This window comes from Pistacia vera, unplaced genomic scaffold (assembly GCF_008641045.1).
Source record: "Pistacia vera cultivar Batoury unplaced genomic scaffold, PisVer_v2 Contig117, whole genome shotgun sequence".
Lineage (NCBI taxonomy): Eukaryota > Viridiplantae > Streptophyta > Magnoliopsida > Sapindales > Anacardiaceae > Pistacia > Pistacia vera.
This window is the reverse complement of record NW_022195215.1, coordinates 1,410,898-1,429,175: the sequence shown is the minus strand read 5'-3', so window position 1 is coordinate 1,429,175 and position 18,278 is coordinate 1,410,898. Positions and strand designations below refer to the sequence as shown.

Below are 18,278 nucleotides of genomic sequence, written 5' to 3'. Positions count from 1 at the left end.
CTAAACTGATGTCCTCTGCTTTTTGTAGCCATACTAATAAAAGAATCTCCGTAGTCAATAGTTTTATCTTTAATTAGCTGCCTTATATTAATTATTTGATAATATAAAAAAAAAAAAAAAAAAAAAGGCACATGGGTGTGGAGGGTACTTCATTTTGACTCATCATCGTGCAGCTTAATATTCTAGGAAGCTGTAAAAAATATGCTTTGGCCATTCCTGTTGGGAATCCACCTCTTACTTTTGACACCAATACCGAGAAGAATCTCATATCATTTTATATATTATATTATATTATATAGTTTTATCAAAGTTAAGAAGATTAATTAGTAGTGAATTTGACTACCTCAAATTCAGGATCTTATGGATTAAATCAAAGTGGTGTGCATGTGGCAAACCGTCCACCTTATAATAATCATCTTTCCTTTTTTATCCCTTTTGCTTTCTTCTTCTTCTTCTTAGAAAATATTTAACTTTTCCTTCTCTTTATTAAACACTCTTAGCTGTAACCATCTGTAAATTCTCAAACAAATGTGTAAAAAATTGTATAACTTTACAGATATGCATCAGCATGAAGGAAGAAGATGGCATTATGCATATAATATTAATAAAACCTTATCCTAAAGAATGAGTTATCTTGGTAAATAACTTGATGGGCATGCATAACTTTTTCTGAAATGAACCCTTTAACAAACAAGTATGATTATATGATTACAGGGCTGCAAAATCTTTTAAAAAGAACCCCACTTGGAATATTTGATATTTCTTTCTTTCTTCAACTGCCATATCTTCTACGCAATGTAAGGCTGCAGCCTGTAGTTTCAGCTTTTTCTTCACCATATTTTAATGCTAATTTGGTCTGCAGCAAGAGTGAAGGCTAAGCTATCTATCACAGTACTACACTTTTGTACTGTCGAGTTAAACCTCATTGTTCAATAAAACTAATCACATAATCTGCAAGCAACCGGTCGCGCTTCGCCTGCTATACTCATGTGGACTGATCTTACGAAGTCAATTGGTGAGGTTTTTTAATGTTAAGTAGCAAGTAATTAAAGATTGAAGACAACCCCACTTCGCCATTGCCACAAATCCCTCCGGCCATTTCGGATTAGTTTTAAAAACTGAGGAAATAATGCTTATGATGCAACTTGTCATTCATTATGGTTTTCACATGATATATGAACATATTTTAACAATTTAACGAGGAAATGCACTTCTTTATTCTGATTTTTCAAGGCATTGGAAGGGCAATGTGATGCATCAGAGAGAGAATAAATATGAAGTTGAGCCTGCATAAGCCAACTGGCCATTCATAAATATACCTGACAAGTCCAAAATTACACAATAGCTTTGTTGACTGCATATAATGAATGAAAAGACTTAAAGATAATAGCCTCATAAACAAACCTATTATGGAACAAACATGAAGAATAAAGGTTTCAAGCTAATTTTAACTCATGCCGCCTTAAAAGGCTTAGAATAAGTTAAAAAGAATGCTACTGATTCAAGCAAATTAAGAGACTTTCTCCATAATAAAGTTAATTACGAAAAAAATCTCTCGATGTTGGGATTGAATCGCGCTGAAATCAAAATTGTCGCTTTGGGATAACAAATATCAGATACATATTTGAATATGATAGTATTTCTCATATGGGGATATGTAAAAATTATTTATGCATCCTTGTTTATTGTCATCAAGAGTAAATAATTGAATTACATTAATCCTCTTAAATTGTAGTGATCAAGTGTTATCAGGATTCAACTGCCATTGTTCAATTAATGCTTTAGACATAGCCAACTTAATTAGCAAGCTAAAAGTTCATTGCATTAGCTGGCTGCATATATGACTCTTTCAAAGTTAGTTAAATATTTGCATACAAATGCAGCTATCTTCTTTTGCACTCCTTCACCACCATTAAATATAGTAAAATATCTACCATTGTTCTGTATTAAGATATTATTAACTTTGTTTCAAAGTCCAACCAATCATATGGGAATTTTTTGTGCTCATTCATTCCTTTGTTATCTTTGATAGTTAAATAAGTTATAAAATACAAATGCTCGTGACCTTTGTTAGAGTCACCAAAATATGTGTTGTAATGTGACTTCTATTTCAAGAGTAATGCAAATTAAGTAAAACTAACATATATGCAATTGCAGCATCAAGTAATTGTAAATTTAAGGCAGATATATATATATATATATATATGATGCGAAAATCTAAAGAAAACGCCTCGGTGGCCAACCGCCTCCAGGATTTTCCGGCTTCACAACTCTGTACCCAGCTGCAGCCTTTGAACATGAAGCCATCCTCCCATGATGATTCATGGCAATTCTTCTCTCCATTTCATGTCTTTCAGCCCTCCTTCTCAGATTTTGCCTCCTTATAATACAGCTTACTTCTTTACCCTCTTTGCTATTTGTTGGCACGGGCATCGCGTCGAGCCCCATCAGCTTTGCCACCACTCCAGGTTTGCACCAAATTACACTTTCTCCTGCCACAGTTGCAGGCAAAAACAGTTTACTTTTCTCTGATTTAACACCATTTGAGCCATAAAATAACCTTTCTCTCAGTCCCTGGTCACAGCATACTGATTTCCTTCCCTTTTCGAGGCCATTAAAGTTTCGAAATGAAGACCTGTACATTGCATCCTTTCCATCTAAAGAAAATCGCGGATACTGATTCAATGCATTCCTGGCAGATCGTAGAATATCAGAATTGTTAACACATGACATTCTACCGCGAAGCTTGGATTCTTTCGCTAGTTCCTCTTCCAACTGTAGCTGGAGAATCATCTCCTCCAAGGTAGGCGATCGTTGAGATGGAAGGGGAGAAGTAGCATTCAGCTCAAGAGACGGTGTGAGGACGCAAGAGGACTCGGGGAGGTGTTGGTTGAGAGTAGAGGTCGAGGCGTCGCCATTGCAAGAGTTTCTGAAGCCTTTCTTCATCTTGGCAGCAAGAGAGTTCTTGAAGAGGAAGAATGAGAGGTCTTTCATGGGTTGATGAGTGCATATGCATGGAAGATAGAGGTGTAAATGTAAATGTAACCGAACATTATCATGAACCGTGAGTGAAGTGAATGGGAGCGGTGGTTGATCTTTTATTGTTTCGGTAGAATTATGTGTATATCATCAGATTATGAATTGATGGCCTTAATAGCATTCACAGGACAAGAGTGAGCATGCTCACATGCAATAGTGAAAGGGCTGTATCAAGATTAATGCAAACCACCCACATGATTACATTTATTTATCGATTGGGTTACATAGAGAAGTTATATATAGGTCCTTCAATTGAGGGACAATAACAAATTTTTGAAAGGTTTGTACCTTAATTGATAATATCTTTTATTTATCTAAGTTTCACGTGCTAGATTCACTCTATGTTTATTGATGAAACAGAAAATTTAAGGAGGTGGTTGGCATTAAGATTCAAATAGGTAGTAGAGGTGGTTAATTTCCATTCCTATAATGCAATGAGTCAATGGTTTCACTTGAAAACATGTGAATGTTTGTTGATGCATCTATACTATCAAATTAATTAAGGAAAGATGAAATATTTTCACATGCCCCTTCAATTTCTGACACACTAATTGAAGCATTACATATTATAAGACCAGTGATCTTATGATTAGGGTTCGTTTCTTCAAATAAGGCTAATCAAAGTGTTTAGATAAACGTGAAAGAAACTTTTTAGTGTTGAACTACAATTAAAGATTTTAATTAAATGACGATGTAGACATAAAATAACTTATTTTAAATTATGTAAATTACTTTTGAGATACAACCTAAAATAATTTTTCAAACATATTTATAGTTCTAAATTAGTTTTTTTGACCTATAGATAAATCAAAATCAAACAGACTCTTAGTATAAGGAATAATATTATCCTTTGTACCATAATATTATACAACTAATGAGATGTTGTCATAAATCAAAATTAGGCCAATTGGAAATCATCTCATGATTATATTTTTTGTTTCTTTCTTGAGATAAACTTGTGATTTTTTTTTTCTTTGGTTAACCTAAAAAGTGTGATTGTGTGAATTTTTTTTTAAAAAGGAACTAACAAAGGTTTCTCTTTTTCTTCAAATATTTTCTACATATATGAATTTTGAGTTCTTTCTAAAACACTTTGTCTTTGGGATTGGAAAAAAAATAAAATTACTTTTAACATATTAATAATATATTTTCACACTTTCAATATCTTGATAATTAGTTTTGCACATTATGTGGCATCCGATTTGAATTTTGTTTAATTTTATAATAGAGTGATGCTATTAGCCCCCTCCTGAGGTATCCTTGCCGAATCCTCAAGCCTCGAGGAGTACTACAGGAACCTACCACCACAATCCCTAGGTAATACGCGGTAGAGGTGTGCAAAAAAATTCTAATATCCGGTCTAGATCTGATCCAATCCAAAAAATACTGAATATTCGAGAGTCCATAAAATCGGATATCTGATAATTCGGATTGGATTCGGATTGCAATATTTAAAAATCCAGATTTTCAAATCGGATACAAGATCGGTAATGTTAAAAAGTCGGATATTTGAATCGGATCTGAAAAATATAATTTACCTGTAATGTCTTGCAGGTGTCTCGACAACATTTTTATAGGAAAAAAACTAAGATTTTACTTACCTAACACCGTTTTCACTCTCGAGTCTCAACACCATTTTCACCTACCCTCTCAGCTTTCTTACTCCTTCATTTACACTCAGCCAGCGGCAGCGAGTTCAGCCTCCGATGACTTTCACACTTTCTCTTCCACACAATCTCCGCCTCTCAATCTTGTTTCGGTGTGCTCAAATTTTACTTAGCTTTAATGTATGGAAATCCATCACATTTTTTAATATCATAGTTTAATTTGCAGTTTATTTTTATTATATGTGGAAATCTTACTTTTGATTGTTAATAACAGTCTTTGATTGAATTTTTTTTGGAAGAATTAGTGTTTTACAATAATGCGTGTTCATTCTAGGTTAATTAGTTAATGAATTTAGATAAAAAAAACCGGATATCTGCTTAATCTGATTCAAAAATTCGGATCAAATCAAAACTGGATTAGTCACAAACCGGATCGAATTCAAATCGGTTTTTATCTTGATCCGAAAATTCGAATTCGATCAAAAAACAAGAAAATCGGATTGGATATCTGGTCCAATCCAATTTTGAACACCCCTAATATTAGAGCTTGACTATTTCCCAAATGGGGTTTTCCATAGATTAACTTCACTCCAAGAGTTGGATATATATCTTACTATTACAACATAAAGGAGCTTTCCAACGAACTGCTTAGCCTCAAACATCTCTACACATTGAGAATCATTCACTGTTGGAGTCTTTTTACCCTTCTAGATATGGATTCCCTATCGCTTCTTAGACATCTTCAGATCAAGACATATGAAGCTTTGTAGTCTGTACCTATTAGTTTGATGCACAATTATGGACCTTTCTCTTCAAATCCTACAGATTGATGATTGATGATTGATGATTGCTCTTCTTTCAAGACCTTTCTAGATGGTGAGCTACCTCTTAATCTTTTGAATCTCAATATCACAGACTGTCCAAAATTGGAATTGCTATGAGTAGGTTTATTTCACTTAAATACTAGTCTAGAAAGTTTGCATATTAGTGGGTGTTTAATTACTAAATTCCCAAATGCTTTTCCAAGTTCAGGACTTAAAGACTATCTAGAACTTGTATTTGCACCTAATGCCCTCCATAGTTTCATCTATCTTGAAAATTGTTGATACACCATTGCTCAAAACTTAAATACTTCCCGGATGGGGGATTGCCACTAGATGTGAAGTCATTCTCAATATTTGATTGTGTAGATCTCTAAGAGTTGCCGAGGGACTACACCATCAGGAATTGTAAACTTGGGTGTATTCCAAAAGGGGGTCTTCCCACCAACCTAAGGTCAAGTTTTATTGAAAGATACCCTAAGCTCAATGACTCATCCAAGTGTTATCTGAAAGAACTCAGTTTAGTTTGAGATTATTTTTTCAGTGATGAGTTAACATCCATAAACTTGCAATAGGTTCTTGAATGTGCATCCAATAGAAAACTTACAATCTTTTTGGTGAAAAAGAAGTGGAGAAATTATTGCCAAGTGGTTGGTATTTCAAGCAAGAGGATTGGAAAAACTTGAATAAATGGATCTTTGCTTGACATTTGAAGATAAAATCAATGAGACCGTTTGTATCCCCTCTAGTGTTCGCTGAGAATTTTCCTAGTGCATATTGAATCATATTAGCACTTACTACTATCTTGGGCTATTGGTAATTTTTGGGTGAGCAATTAGTTGTGGGTTATTGTTCATGATGAAAAAGTGAAAGTCGGTTCAATTGAGAAGCAGATCGTCATCAACAACATGGCAGCAAAGTTTGACATGAAAAGTTCAATGGAAGTAATTTCACATTGTGGAAAATGAGGATGAAAGCAATTTTGAGGAAAGACAATTGCTTAACAGCAATTGGAGAGAAGCCCACAGAGATTACTAATGATGACAAATGGAATGAGATGGACGACAACATAATTGTCGATATGTATTTAGCACTAGCCGATGAAGTGTTATGGAGTATGGAGGAAAAGAAGACAGCGAGGGAGATATGAGATACTTTGACAAGACTATATAAGGCCAAGTCACTACACAACAAGATCTTCTTGAAGAGGAGACTCTACACTCTTCAAATGGTGGAATCTACATTGGTGACCGACCATGTTAACACCCTAAATACACTATTTTCTCAACTGATAACGTTGGGTCATAAAATATAAACAATTGAATGAGTGGAACTTCTACTTCAAAGTCTACTTGACTTGTATAATCAACTCATCATCAACTTGAAAAACAACATCCTTTCAAACTATCTAGTCTTCAACAATATTGCAGCTGCCATTTTGGAAGAAGAAAGTGGGCGAAAGCATAAGGAAGACAGACAGATAAGTTAATAGCAAGCAGAAGCTTTATCGATGACAACAAGGAGATTAATGGAACGTGGCCATAGCGGGAGTCACAACAATGATAGATCAAAGTGAAGAAGCACGAAAAATGTCAAGTGTTACAACCAGGGCAAGAAAGGGCATATCAAAAAGGATTATTGGAGTAAAAAGAATAGTGGAAATTCCAAGTTATCAAATGCTCAAGGATGTGTAGCAAACACCTCAGATGATGGTGAAGTTCTATATAATGTGGCAACATGACCTCTCGAAGAGAGTGGTTTCACAAATACAAACCTATCTTAGGAGGATCTATACACATAGGTGATGATCATGCCTTGGAAATCGTTGTTATTGATGCTATCAAGATAAAGATATATGATGGTACAATTTTCACTATTTAAGAGGTACAACATGTTGTAAGCTTAAGAAAAAAAATTGTTGTCTCTGGGACATCTAGATGATCTTGGATGCAAAACCCATATAGAAAGAGGGATCATGAAACTTGTTAAAGGCGCGCTAGTGGTTATGAAGGAAGAAAAGATCCCAGTCAATCTATATATGCTTAAAGGAGAGACATTGGTGGAAGAAGAAGCATTAATTGTGTTAACAAACTTCGGAGAAGAATCAATGATGATATGGCATCAGAAGCTCAACCACATATCAGAGCGAGGCTTAAAGATTCTCTCTGCATGGAAGTTGCTTCCTGGTCTCACAAATGTATCTTAACCCTTTGGTGAGCATTGTGTCACAAGTAAGCAACATAGAATAAAGTTGAGCACATCTAATTCTAGAAGTAAAGTCATTCTAAGATTGATTCACTCTTATGTTTGGCAAGCACCGGTAATGTCCCTAGGAGGAGCAAAATACTTTGTATTTTTTATTGATAATTACTCCAAAAGATGTTGGGTGTATCTTATCAAGAGGAAGGAAGATGTGTTTCCAGTCTTCAAAGTATTCAAAATGCAAATAGAAATTGAATCTAAAAAGAAGATCAAGTGTTTGAGGACTGACAAGTTTGCATAGAGTAGATCCTTGTATGGCTTTGCAGAGACGTAAGCAATATGGTAATGGCAAGGTAGAAAGGATGGTGTGGAGACTTGATTGATCCTCAATCATATCTCCAAGTCAGAGAATTGTTGGATTAGGCCCATGATCAAAAACCCAAGCATGGCCCAAGAAATGAGTTGGTCCAAGCTCTTGAACCAAGTGGTCAAGTGGGTTCACTCCTGAAGGATATAAATAGGGGCAATTAGTTATGGTTTTAAGCATCCCAAAATTGAAAGAGTTTGTATTCTCCTATTTTAAGAGAGGATTGTCATTTGTTTTCCATAGAAGAGAATTTCTTCCCATTTGGGATGGTTACAAAGAGAAAGAGAATTGTAGTTAGAGAAGAGTTTTTGTATGCACATGAGTTGTTTGATGAAATGCCTAAGAGAAGTTTGAGAATGAGTTATGAACCTTATTTCTTGCAACATTGCATATTGACATTTCCTAAGTGCATTAATGAGCATGAACCATCCATATGCATTAATTGTGCATTGAGAAGTAGCTTGAGAAAGAGTAGAGAATTTCTACACTATGAGTATTAGCTTGAGAAAGAGTAGAGACTTTTGAGCTAAAGAAGAGAATAGAGAAGGTTGTGTGATGGGGAACCCGTGAGTGATGAGTAAAGTCACGAGAGTGAGTGCTTTGTGATCCCCAGCCGTGCCTCCGGTTAGATGAGGCCGTGACCGTTACAAAGAGTGGAACATGAGGCTCCAGCCGTGCCTTCGGTAAGAAGGGGTCGTGACATTTGAGAGATAGAGAGAAAACATGTACACTCACATGGCCAAGGGTTCTGAATCCATGCATAACTGAATCCGATCGATACAGAAATGAGTAAAAGTCACGTAGAGTAGGAGAGTTCCTGGTCGTACCTCCGGTAAGATGAGGTCGTGACATTCCCATGAGTAGAATGGGAAATAGAAGAATAGAAAGAACAGAAAGAGAAAATGCGTAGAGTCACGAAGAGTGGGTTGAGTCCCCAGCCGTGCCTCCGGTAAGATGAGGCCGTGACATACACTAGAGAGTATATAGAAAAGAGTATGAGAAATAGAAACAGAAAGAGAACAGAAATGAGAAGAGAAGAGAAGAGAGTAAGGAAAGAATTAAGAGAAAGAGTTATGGGGATAGACGAGTAGAGGATTTACTTACTGAGCAAAGAGTTACAGGGATAGACGAGTAGAGGATTTACTTACTGAGCATTATTTTGCTCACCCCATTGTTTTTCTATGTTTTTGCAGGTTCTAGATGAGGACGCGGTCAGATGGCTGTCGGCGGGCGAGAAGGAGTAGTTACACTGTCCACTATACTTTTGAGAACTTTTGTAAAAGATACTGACTTTTGTAAAAGAATATGTATATTAAATAAAAGAAAATTTTGGGCCCAACTATTTTATTAATGTACTCGTATTTTATTATACATATTTTTGGATGAGTATAGTAGTATCAAACAGTTATTACAATGATGAAAAAGTGAAAGTCGATTCAATTAAGAAGCAGATCGTCATCAAGAACATGGCAGCAAAGTTTGACATGAAAAGTTCAATGGAAGTAATTTCACATTGTGGAAAATGAGGATGAAAGCAATTTTGAGGAAAGACAATTGTTTAACAGTAATTGGAGACAAGCCCACAGAGATTACTAATGATGGAAAATGGAATGAGATGGACGACAACATAATTTTCGATCTGCATTTAGCACTAGCCGATGAACTGTTATGTAGTATGGAGGAAAAGAAGACAGTGAAGGAGATATGAGATACTTTGACAAGACTATACAAATCCAAGTCACTGCACAACAAGATCGTCTTGAAGAGGAGACTCTACACTTTTCAAATGGTGGAATCCACATTGGTGACCGACCATGTTAACACCCTAAATACACTATTTTCTCAACTTATAACGTTGGGTCATAAAATAGAAACAATTGAATGAGTGGAACTTCTACTTCAAAGTCTACTTGACTTGTATAATCAACTCATCATCAACTTGAAAAACAACATCCTTTCAAACTATCTAGTCTTCAACAATATTGCAGCTGCCATTTTGGAAGAAGAAAGTGGGCGAAAGCATAAGGAAGACAGACAGATAAGTTAATAGCAAGCAGAAGCTTTATCGATGACAACAAGGAGATTAATGGAACGTGGCCATAGCGGGAGTCACAACAATGATAGATCAAAGTGAAGAAGCACGAAAAATGTCAAGTGTTACAACCAGGGCAAGAAAGGGCATATCAAAAAGGATTATTGGAGTAAAAAGAATAGTGGAAATTCCAAGTTATCAAATGCTCAAGGATGTGTAGCAAACACCTCAGATGATGGTGAAGTTCTATATAATGTGGCAACATGACCTCTCGAAGAGAGTGGTTTCACAAATACAAACCTATCTTAGGAGGATCTATACACATAGGTGATGATCATGCCTTGGAAATCGTTGTTATTGATGCTATCAAGATAAAGATATATGATGGTACAATTTTCACTATTTAAGAGGTACAACATGTTGTAAGCTTAAGAAAAAAAATTGTTGTCTCTGGGACATCTAGATGATCTTGGATGCAAAACCCATATAGAAAGAGGGATCATGAAACTTGTTAAAGGCGCGCTAGTGGTTATGAAGGAAGAAAAGATCCCAGTCAATCTATATATGCTTAAAGGAGAGACATTGGTGGAAGAAGAAGCATTAATTGTGTTAACAAACTTCGGAGAAGAATCAATGATGATATGGCATCAGAAGCTCAACCACATATCAGAGCGAGGCTTAAAGATTCTCTCTGCATGGAAGTTGCTTCCTGGTCTCACAAATGTATCTTAACCCTTTGGTGAGCATTGTGTCACAAGTAAGCAACATAGAATAAAGTTGAGCACATCTAATTCTAGAAGTAAAGTCATTCTAAGATTGATTCACTCTTATGTTTGGCAAGCACCGGTAATGTCCCTAGGAGGAGCAAAATACTTTGTATTTTTTATTGATAATTACTCCAAAAGATGTTGGGTGTATCTTATCAAGAGGAAGGAAGATGTGTTTCCAGTCTTCAAAGTATTCAAAATGCAAATAGAAATTGAATCTAAAAAGAAGATCAAGTGTTTGAGGACTGACAAGTTTGCATAGAGTAGATCCTTGTATGGCTTTGCAGAGACGTAAGCAATATGGTAATGGCAAGGTAGAAAGGATGGTGTGGAGACTTGATTGATCCTCAATCATATCTCCAAGTCAGAGAATTGTTGGATTAGGCCCATGATCAAAAACCCAAGCATGGCCCAAGAAATGAGTTGGTCCAAGCTCTTGAACCAAGTGGTCAAGTGGGTTCACTCCTGAAGGATATAAATAGGGGCAATTAGTTATGGTTTTAAGCATCCCAAAATTGAAAGAGTTTGTATTCTCCTATTTTAAGAGAGGATTGTCATTTGTTTTCTCCTTGTATTTAGAGAGAAGGTGTTGTAATCCATATTTTGTAATAGTGAAATCCTCCCACACTTACCTATGGTTTTTCTCTCAATCAGTTTGAGAGTTTTCCAGGTAAATTGTTCGCATCTCAATTTTTGTTATGTTGTGTGATATTGTTTCAACCCTTGTATTCCCTAACACTAAGTGGACAGAAGAGTGAAAAGCAGTAAATATTAGAATAGAATGGCTTCTAGGGTTTTTATTCTAAATCGTCTCTTCAACTAGGGTAACTATGTAGAGCTTAACAATGGCTCTTGGTGAAATTTTTGTTGCATCTTTTATTTCAATCTTACTTGATAGGTTGGCTTCTCATGAGCTGTTATAGGTTGCTAATCAATAGGAAATTGATTCTAAACTGACGAACTTGAGATTATTACTGTAAAAAATAGATGTTGTGATTAAAGACACCAAGGAAAAGCAGATAAAGAAGATATAGTCTTGGAATTCTAAAATTATTATTATGCCTTTTACTTTTCATTTATTAGTGGTTTATGTAAAATAGAAAAATCAATATAATTAGTGTTTGTTTTGTTTTTGTCATTACTCATACTTTTCCTCTATTTCGGATAACATAGTATAATGTTAAAGTTTTTTCATATCTTGTAATTTGTTGATGAATTTTTTTATTAGTTTCTTATTATTATTATTATTTTTTGTTAATTATTAGTTTAATGTTTTGTTAATTGTTTAAAAGAACTGCATTGTTGGCTCTATTGTAACAGATGAAAGACATTGTCGTTAAATTATGGTTTGATGAATTACAAGATTTGGTAGATGATGTTGATGATGTAATGGATAAATTTGGCACTGAAATCTTGAGACTAAACCAAAGTATGCTAACGAGTACATACAGTTACTTAAAACTGGTTGTTGCTGTTATGCTTAACCAGTAGTTAGCAGACAACATAAAGAAGATAACAGAGAGATTAGATAAAATTGCAAAAGAGATGGTAGAGATTGGTTTGAGAGAAAATGTTATAGAGAAGGCTACCAGGTTGTGGCAAAGTTTACCCTCGACTTATTTGGTAGTTGATCTTGTCTTTGGAAGGAAATAGGATAACAAGTTAATTGACTTCTTGACAGGGGATACTAAAGCGAGAGTCAGTATTGTTTCCTTAGTAGGTCAAGGCAGTGTTGGCAAGACAATCTTGAGTCAGATTATGTATAATGACAAAAGAGTGGATAAACATTTTGACCTCAAAGGGTGGGCTTACGTTTCAAGAGACTGTTGATTTGGTAAAGGTTACAAAGGCGATCCTGGAGTCGTTGGGTAAACCATGTTTTCATGTTATAAACTTAGAACCACTTCAAAAGATTTTGAGATAGAAGTTGGAGTCAAGAATTTTTTTACTGGTTTTAGATGATTTATGGAATGAAAATTATGGTGAATGGGATGTTGCTTCCGTTCAGAGCTGGTGCACCTGGGAGCAAGATAATTATAACAACGTGTAGTGAACATGTTGCACATACTGTTGGCATTGGTCCTGTTATTCGTTTGTGAGAATTATTTGAAGATGATTATTGTACATTGTTTGTGCATCATGCCTTCTCCAGCTTGAATTTTGCAACTCATCCAAACTTAGACATCATTAGTAAGAAAATAACTTAGAAATGTAAAGGTTTACCTTCAGCAACAAAGGCATTAGGAGGCCAATTGTGCTCTAGTTTAGATATGGGTGAGTGGTTGCTCATTCTAAATAGTGAACTGTGGGAATTTCCTAGTCAGAATTGTGGCATCCTTCCAGGGCTAATTTTGAGCTATCATCATCTCCCTCCGCATTTGATAGTTTATTTTGCCTATTGTCCGATTTTCCCCAAGGGATATGAGTTTGATGAGAAGAACTTAGTCTGGTTATGGATAGTGCAAGGTTTTATGCAATGGTCACAAGGTTAAGACGTTGGTAGCCAAATTTTCACGAAGTTTCACAATCACTCCTCCATTGTTGCAGCTGTGAGAGTGTGTCTCAATATAAAATGTAAGATCTTATCAATGATTTGGTTCAATTTGCAAGTTGAGAAAGATGTCTCAAGTTGTTAGAAGGTGACGAATAAAGATTCATGAAAAGGTACAACATTTGTCATACATTCTAAGAAAATTTGATGCCTTTTTTAAATTTGAGGCCTTTGATCCAAACAAGCGTGTGCAAACTTTCTCGCCGCTTGTTGATGAGTTTAAAATTGTCAAATAACCAACGATGTTCGTAGTTTATTGATAACATGTCATTTACGAGTGTTATTATTGAGTCACTATGGAATCACTGAGCTACCAAAGTTAATTGGCAATTTGAACATCTACATTATCTAGATATTTCTTATACTCATATCACAAGGTTGCCTGACTCAGTCTGCCACTTATATAACTTGTTAATATTGATTTTATATGGTTGTAAATTTCTTATTGAGTTGCCGACAAAATTGCGAGACCTTGGCAATTCGCAACATCTAGATATAAGAGAAGCTGGTAGTTTACAACAGCTTCCACCGCATATTGGTAGATTAAAACATCTACAAATACTACCATATTTTCTTGCTGGCAAAGAGCAAGGATACGAAATCAATGAGTTAGGGAATCTATCGAATCTAAGAGGGGATTTATCCATTCTAAAACTTGAAAACGTGTAGCAAGAGATAGCTAAGGTGAATGCGAAATTGGAGGAAGAAAATTTTCTCAATAAGTCGGTTTTGGAATGGAGCAGCAATAGAATTTCTTATGAACTTAGGTAGGAAGAAGATATGATTGATGTGCTGAAACCTCATAAGAACCTTAAAAGCTTTCAATTAATCATTACAGTGATGCAAATTTTTTGTGGTGGATAAGGACTTTGTGCTTTAATATAGTGGTCCTCCGAGTAATTAATTGCATAAACTGCACATCTTTACCATTGGTTTGCCAATTACCCTCACTCAGAGAACTCACTATTGAAGGGATGAATATTGTATTCAATATAGGTTTTGGGGGCACTGACTGGTGTATTAATAAACCTTTTCAACCCCTCGAAACTCTGAGGTTCAAGAATATGCCTAATTGGGAAACATGGTTAGCTTTTAGTGCTGAAGATTTCCTTTGCCCCTAATTTCTATATATTGAGAACTATCCAAAATTTCTACGATGCTCACAGCTCTTGGCTCCTTGAAAAGTCTTGAGGTATGTAACTGGGATTGCTTGAGATTTCATTCCTTCCACAAATCCAAGTCTTGGTGTTAAAAGAAAGTGATCTTGTGATATTTGAAACTATTGCTAACCTCACCTCAGTTATGAAGCTATGTATTTGCAGATATTAGATAGGGGTGTGCAAAAAATTCAGATATCCGATCCAATTTGAAAATTAGATATTCAAAAAATCAGATATCCAAAAATCTAGGTCGGGATTCGGATTGCAATATTTGAAAATCTGGATTTTTAAAATGCATACAGATCGGCTAGGCTAAAAACTGGATATCTAAATTCAATCCGAAAATTTTATTTTACCCATGATGTCTTATACGTGTCTTGACACCATTTTTATATGAAAAAATACTAAAATTTTACTTACCTTACACCGTTTTCACTTATGACTTATCTAGTCCTCTAATTTACCCATTTGTTTAACACTACAATCTCATTCTCAAGTCTTGACACCATTTTCACTTACCTCTTCAGCTCTCTCACTCCTTCATTTACAGTTAGCCAGCAACAGTGAGTTTGGCCTCCGACAATTTTCACAGTTTCTCTTCCACACAATCTCTGCCTCTCAATCTTGTTTCGATATGTGATAATGTATGGAAATCCATCACATTTTTTAATATTGTAGTTTAATTTGCAATTTATTTTGATTATATATGGAAATCTTACTTTTGATTGTTAATAACAGCCTTTGATTGAATTTTTTTTGGGAAGAATTAGGGTTTTACAATGTGTGTTCATTTCTAGGTTAAATGGTTAATGAATTCAGATCAAAACTGGATATCCGTTTGATCTGATTCGAAAATTTGGATTGGATCAAAACCAGATCAGATTTGAATTGATTTTTTATCCCGATCCAAAAATTCAGATTGGATCAAAAAATAAGCAAACTGGATTGGATATCCAGTTTTGAACACCTCCTAATACGTTGATGCAGGTGCGCAAATGGGGGCTCGAACCCAAGACTTCTAGCAAAGCTTGAAAATCTATGATGCGTCTCACACCATTAGGCTACCCATTTAAACAATGAAGACAAAATTTATGTAATTGAAAAAGTTTAATCAAGATCATGTAAGCATTGATTAGGAACCTAGCCCGACCCGACCGATTTAACTAGTTAGACCGGGACCTTGGGCCTTCACCAGTTTAACCAGCAAAGGCAGAAAATTGGCCCCTCGAAATTACAAACACCCCCTACTCCTTCCACTGATCACCTCCTCTCACATTCCGACACTTTCTCCCTCATTCCAGTGGATTCTAGTGCCTAAAATCACCCCTGAACCCTCTATTGGCCTCACCAACATCTCCCCACCAAAAACCCCAACACCTCGGGCCTTGATTGCTCGCCGATCACTGTTGACCACCCTTAGGGTTTTGTGATTTTAATTTTTTCAGTCGTTCTCGACACCGAAAATCACATTTGACCCCTCAGTTTGCCTCACTAGCATCTTCCCACCAAAAACCCCAACACCCTAGACCTTGATTACTTGTCGATTGCTGTCAAGCACCTTTAGGTTTTCGCGATTTTAATTTTTCCAATCATTCCCAATGTAAAAAATCACCCCCAACCCCTCTATTTGCCTCACCAACATCTCCCCACTAAAATCCCCAACACTTGGACCTTGATTGCTTGTCGATCGCAGTCGACCACCCTTAGGGTTTTGCGATTTTAGCTTTTTCAATCGTTCCTTGCATTGAAAATCACCCCACCTCTCCATTTGCCTCATCATCATCTCCCCNTTCGAATTGATTTTTTATCCCGATCCAAAAATTCAGATTGGATCAAAAAATAAGCAAACTGGATAGGATATCCAGTTTTGAACACCTCCTAATACATTGATGCAGGTGCACAAATGGGGACCCGAACCCAAGACATCTAGCAGAGCCTGAAAATCTATGATGCGTCTCACACCATTAGGCTACCAATTTAAACAATGAAGACAAAATTTATGCAATTGAAAAAGTTGAATCAAGATCATGTAAGCATTGATTAGGAACCTGGCCCGCCTCGACCAATTTAACTAGTTAGACTGGGACTTGGGGCCTTCACCAGTTTAACCAGCAAAGGCAGAAAACTGGCCCTTCGAAATTACAAACACCCCCTACTCCTTCCACTCACCCCCTCTCACATTCTGGCACTTTCTCCCTCATTCCGGCGGATTCCAATGCCTAAAATCACCCCCAAACCCTCTATTGGCCTCACCAACATCTCCTTTCCAAAAACCCTAACACCTCGGGCCTTGATTGCTTGCTGATCGCCATTGACCACCCTTAGGGTTTTGTGATTTTAATTTTTTTTAGTCGTTCTCGACAGCGAAAATCACCTCTGACCCCTCAGTTTGCCTCACTGGCATCTCCCCACCAAAAACCCCAACACCCTAGACCTTGATTACTCGTCGATTGCTGTCGGGCACCTTTAGGTTTTCGCGATTTTAATTTTTCCAATCATTCCCAATGTAAAAAGTCACCCACAACCCCTCCATTTGCCTCACCAACATCTCCCCACTAAAAACCCCAACACTTGGACCTTGATTGCTTGTCGATCGCATTCGACCACCCTTAGGGTTTTGCGATTTTAGCTTTTTCAATCGTTCCTTGCATTGAAAATCACCCCACCTCTCCATTTGCCTCATCATCATCTCCCCCACCAAAGCCCTTATCATCCCAAAGTCCAATTGACCGCCAATCATCACCTGTTAGTATGGGTGTTTTTGCTAGATTTCACACCTAAAAGGACTGTTGTGCATTTATCAGGGTTGTGTTTGCTAAATTTTAAACCTATGGGATGGACGGTTAAACCGTCAGTTAGATGGATCAAATTGTGACCCAGTCCCTTAGCCAGGTTGTCACACAGGTCGGGGTCCTAATCATTGCATGTAAGTACAGAGATAGAACATACACTTTGCAATTGTAAATTAAATTTTCTTTACTTTTTTTCTTTTTTCTTTTGTACTTCTTTAAAATTGATAAGTAGTTTGATGCATTCAAATTTCTTAATAATTATTCTTACAATCTTTGAAGTAAAAACACATGTGAATGAATTTGAACACATGTTTTTTCTTTTACTATTGTAAGAATAATAATTAAAAAATTGGGCCGAAAGACATGCACCCACCCATACTTTGTTATAAAGACAATGTGATACCCAAAAAGTATGGAAATGACAAACAACCACTCTCCGTTAGAATCTGTTAGTGAATTCCGTTTGAAGAAGGAGAGAGTGGTAATTTTGGGCCACTTTCCTCTTTTTTCTTCTTCCTTTTTCTTTTCTTCACATTTTTCTCTTTACTGCTATGGCACCTCCAAAGAAAGCAGCAAAATTTTCCTCCGTCTTTTATCTCTTCTTTTTTCTTTCTTCTTCTCTTCCTCTTCAATTTTTTCTTCTCTTTTGAAGATCTGGCCAGCCACTTCTCCTTTTTCTTCTTTTGTGGATCTGGCCAGTCATTCAGCCATTTCTTTTCGCCTTTGAATATGAAAAACTACAACTGAGTTGCCTAGGTATTTACTCTTAATTTTTAAATTAATCTCTCTTTCACATCAGATTGTCAGAATACATCTCAAGATTAAAACTCTTTCTAGAGAATTCAAAAGGTTGCAAAAGCTTTGTATGCATTATTCACAACAAATCCAAAAAGCTCTTCACTCCCAAACATGAGCAAGAAACCATTAAGCAAATCGTGTA

The 18,278-nt window shown here is 36.1% G+C and overlaps 1 protein-coding gene across 1 annotated transcript; it reads right to left on the bottom strand.

The window, feature by feature from the left end:
• Window positions 1-2,215: 2,215 nt before the first annotated feature.
• Window positions 2,216-3,060, bottom strand: LOC116105758. The gene has a single exon (XM_031392178.1). The coding sequence runs from the start codon at window positions 2,992-2,994 to the stop codon at window positions 2,218-2,220; it is 777 nt and encodes a 258-aa protein (XP_031248038.1). The 5' UTR covers window positions 2,995-3,060; the 3' UTR covers window positions 2,216-2,217.
• Between the last annotated feature and the right edge of the window lie 15,218 nt (window positions 3,061-18,278).

What these genes read in the sequence shown, in the direction of transcription:
- LOC116105758 (XM_031392178.1), bottom strand. Translation starts at nt 2,994, where the DNA reads ATGAAAGACCTCTCATTCTTCCTCTTCAAGAACTCTCTTGCTGCCAAG.